General features: G+C 48.2%; 1 protein-coding gene across 1 annotated transcript in view; it reads left to right on the top strand.

The window, feature by feature from the left end:
- Positions 1-1,530, top strand: part of LOC128896688 (muscle LIM protein Mlp84B-like) — a 22,968-nt gene extending 21,438 nt beyond the window's left edge. Inside the window, exon 9 of the mRNA XM_054160094.1 lies at positions 608-1,530. Coding sequence (XP_054016069.1) covers positions 608-884 — 277 coding nt within the window. The 3' untranslated portion in view covers positions 885-1,530. The remainder of the gene's footprint in view (positions 1-607) is intronic.
- Positions 1,531-3,241: the final 1,711 nt, after the last annotated feature.

The following is a 3,241-nucleotide window of genomic DNA, read 5'->3' as shown; positions in this document are numbered from 1 at the left end:
CAACAAGTCACTTAAGGCCTCCTGTAGGCACCACTAATGCCCTGACAAGGTTACAGTTGACCTTCCACAATCTTGCCCGTCCAAACTCCCTTTTTCTTAACGAATCATCGGCTTCCACCTCTTTCCGGCGGAGAGGATTCATCCATTGACTTCAACAAGTCACCTAAGGCCTCCTCTAGGCACTACTAATGCTCTGACAGGGTCACAGTTGACCTGCCACAATCTTGCCGTCCCTTGTTGATGAAATTACGTGTCCAGAATCTTGGGAACTCCCTTTTCCTTAACGAATCACCGGCTTCCACCTCTTTCCGGCGGGAAGGATTCATTCATTGACCTCAACAAGTCACTTAAGGCCTCTTCCTCTCAAAACAAACCTCCTCACAGTTTCCTAATCAATCCTTCCACATCTCTAGCTTCAACCCAAACAGCGTTACGAATTCGGAATCCTGAAAATCCCCTCTTCGGCATCTCCTCTCCCCAAAGAGTCTCGCCAACAGACCTCCTTAGGTCCCCCAGCACCTCTTCCCTCCAACCCTAACGGGCCAACTGTCGAAACCACTATATCCATCCCGGAATTCTCACGGCGGCGTTTATTTCTGAATTTCAGCATCGACGCAAAGCCCCAGGTCGGCCAGAAGCGAAACGACGGTCACGGGTGCGCGCGTTGCGGCTACCCGGTGTACGCCGCGGAGCAGATGATCTCGAAGAACCGTTTGTGGCACAAGCGTTGCTTCAGCTGCGGCGAGTGCCACCGTTCATTGGACTCGACGAACCTGAACGACGCTCCCGACGGCGACATCTACTGTCGCGGTTGCTACAATCGAAATTTCGGTCCGAAGGGTGTCGGGTTCGGCATGGGCGCTGGCACCCTGACGATGGCCTAACCTCTTTCGAACAGGCCAACGAGATGCTCGAACCAGTCTTATATATATATATAAATATAAATATAAATATAAATATAATTATATTTCAGATGTATACGCGCGTATGAACGAACGCAAAGCCTGCGAACCGGTCGGTCCGCGACGGGCCGCCATGTTTCTCGCGTCGATTCGCTCATTCGCGGGTATAACGTATATGTATAGGCGCCTGACTCCTCGACTAACTACGACCAGTGACGAACAATACGCTGCTCCAAAAGAAATAGCTAAATTCAATTCAATTTTCGCAAACGACTGCGCACACCGATTCGATCGTAACGAAGACTGCGCGCACGTTTTATTCGTGTCGTCGTGGGGTAAACCCGGCGGATCCGCGGTGGCTCCGCCTAGACGACGTGGCGCGCGAACGAACCAAAACACACCGATCACGATTATCGAACGTATACATGAACGAACGTAAAGCTTTTATTACTTTTGTATGGGGAGGTCACTGCCCGGGGCATTCGTTGGCCCCGGGCACGCGATGGACACGCGATTCCTCTTCCGGGGGATCCGGACTCTGGCTACTCCGTAGAGAGGATCGTAGAGAACCTGGATAAGTCGACCTGGTCGAGAAGGTTGGGACGAACTCTGGTATTGCTCCTGTTGTTTACGGTACCTGAAGACCCTAAAATTCAATTTCTGATTAGAAACACGTTCAAAGCGAAGGTGACTTCGGTCATATCGTACCTGAGGGATCTGAACAATTAGACCTGGACCAAGCATCAACACAGAATTCAGGTTTCGAGGCCTAGTTCAACCGACCCTGGACTCGTTCATGACTTCGGATCATTCGTTAAGAATACCTAACCTAACCAATCCAACCTAACCGTGCCCTTACACCCGAATCACCGTACTCAAAGTGCTCCAAGTCTCTCCGAAGGAGACCTAGGAGCCTAGAAGAGGTCATCCAGACTATTCGAGCCACCTGAGTCTACCGAACCAATAGAACTCGACCCGGTCGACCCATCCGACGTCTGTAGAAGCCACCCAGGCGAATCAGAGTCGGTCCTCCTGGACGAGGAAGCCGCGAACGAGGCGACGCAGACGAGCATGCGAGCAACATAGTACAAAGGAAAATCCGTATAACTGGGCTACAATCAGGAGCAACGATGTGTAGTAACGACGACTCGGACGAAGAATGAAAAGAATGAACGAACAATGACCAGATACAAGAACGATTATTTTCAATAAATGTATATTTCGAAAAAAAAAAAAAAACGAAAAAAAAATATAAGTGGAAACGAAAAGAAGAATTGTTGGGGGAGGGGAGACTCGGGGAGGGGGGAACTGTTTTTTTTTTTTTTTTTCAAGGGACAACGACCAACCAAACGCGTCTCGACGTTTCACTACGTCGGATCGCGAGACGCGTCGAAGGAAAACTCATCGTCGGAACGGAGCCACGCCCGAAGCATTTACTATAAAAATAGTTTATCGTACAACGTGGGGGGGTACGCGACGGAAATACGTTCGGTTGGGTCTCGAAAATGCGCATGTCGAACGGTACGATTTTTATTCTTAATCTTTAAGTAGCCGCTAGGCGAGGACGCACGTGATAGCGATTAATCATAGCGACCACTGTGTAAAATAAATATTTTCTTCGATTTCTACGAACCAGGCTGTTGATTACGAAGACCCGTAGGCGATTACTTAAAGATTAAGGCGTCGCTTCGTTTAAGGGATCCCCGAATACAGAGGCAGCACTTAATCGTAATTAACGAACATTAATCCTAATCGTGGACGTTTTGCGTAACGATGGCTGGAACGACAAGTTTTCCTTCGACGTTCCAATATGGCCGTTCGTACCGCCCTCCCCTTAACATCGTTTTCATTTCCGTACACATTTCCCGTCGGATTTACCACGAGCCTAACATATCTTAATACGAATGGACCTTAATAAATCTTACGCACTAACGTACAATTTCTGCGAATGTATATTGAAATCGTCAATGATACACGTCGGGGGAGCTATATACTCGCTTTACGTGGACGCTCTCCGCTTTACGCCGCTGGGAGGACGAACAGCTTTCCACCCACTTAACGGATAGTAAGTATGAGTACGGTGTAAAACACTAACTCCTATATTTATAGCAACAACTGTACAAGTGTCGACCACCTCGATATTATCGTTCGGTTCGCGCCTTAACAAAAGGTTGAACCCTGTTCAGAGCGACGAGTACAGACCGTTCAGAGTCGAATTTCACGACGGAAAGTAAAGGGAAGGTAATTTAGAAATCCTCTGGGTGGAACCTTAACCTCAAATTAAAATGGATAGATGGTAATCAATTTTTGAAAAAAAGATTCAAGAGGTGTTGGTCGGC

The sequence above is a fragment of the Hylaeus anthracinus genome, unplaced genomic scaffold (assembly GCF_026225885.1).
Source record: "Hylaeus anthracinus isolate JK02 unplaced genomic scaffold, UHH_iyHylAnth1.0_haploid 11978, whole genome shotgun sequence".
In the NCBI taxonomy this organism is placed as follows: Eukaryota; Metazoa; Arthropoda; class Insecta; order Hymenoptera; family Colletidae; genus Hylaeus; species Hylaeus anthracinus.
Note: the sequence above shows the minus strand (reverse complement) of the source record. Positions and strands in the feature narration are given on the sequence as shown.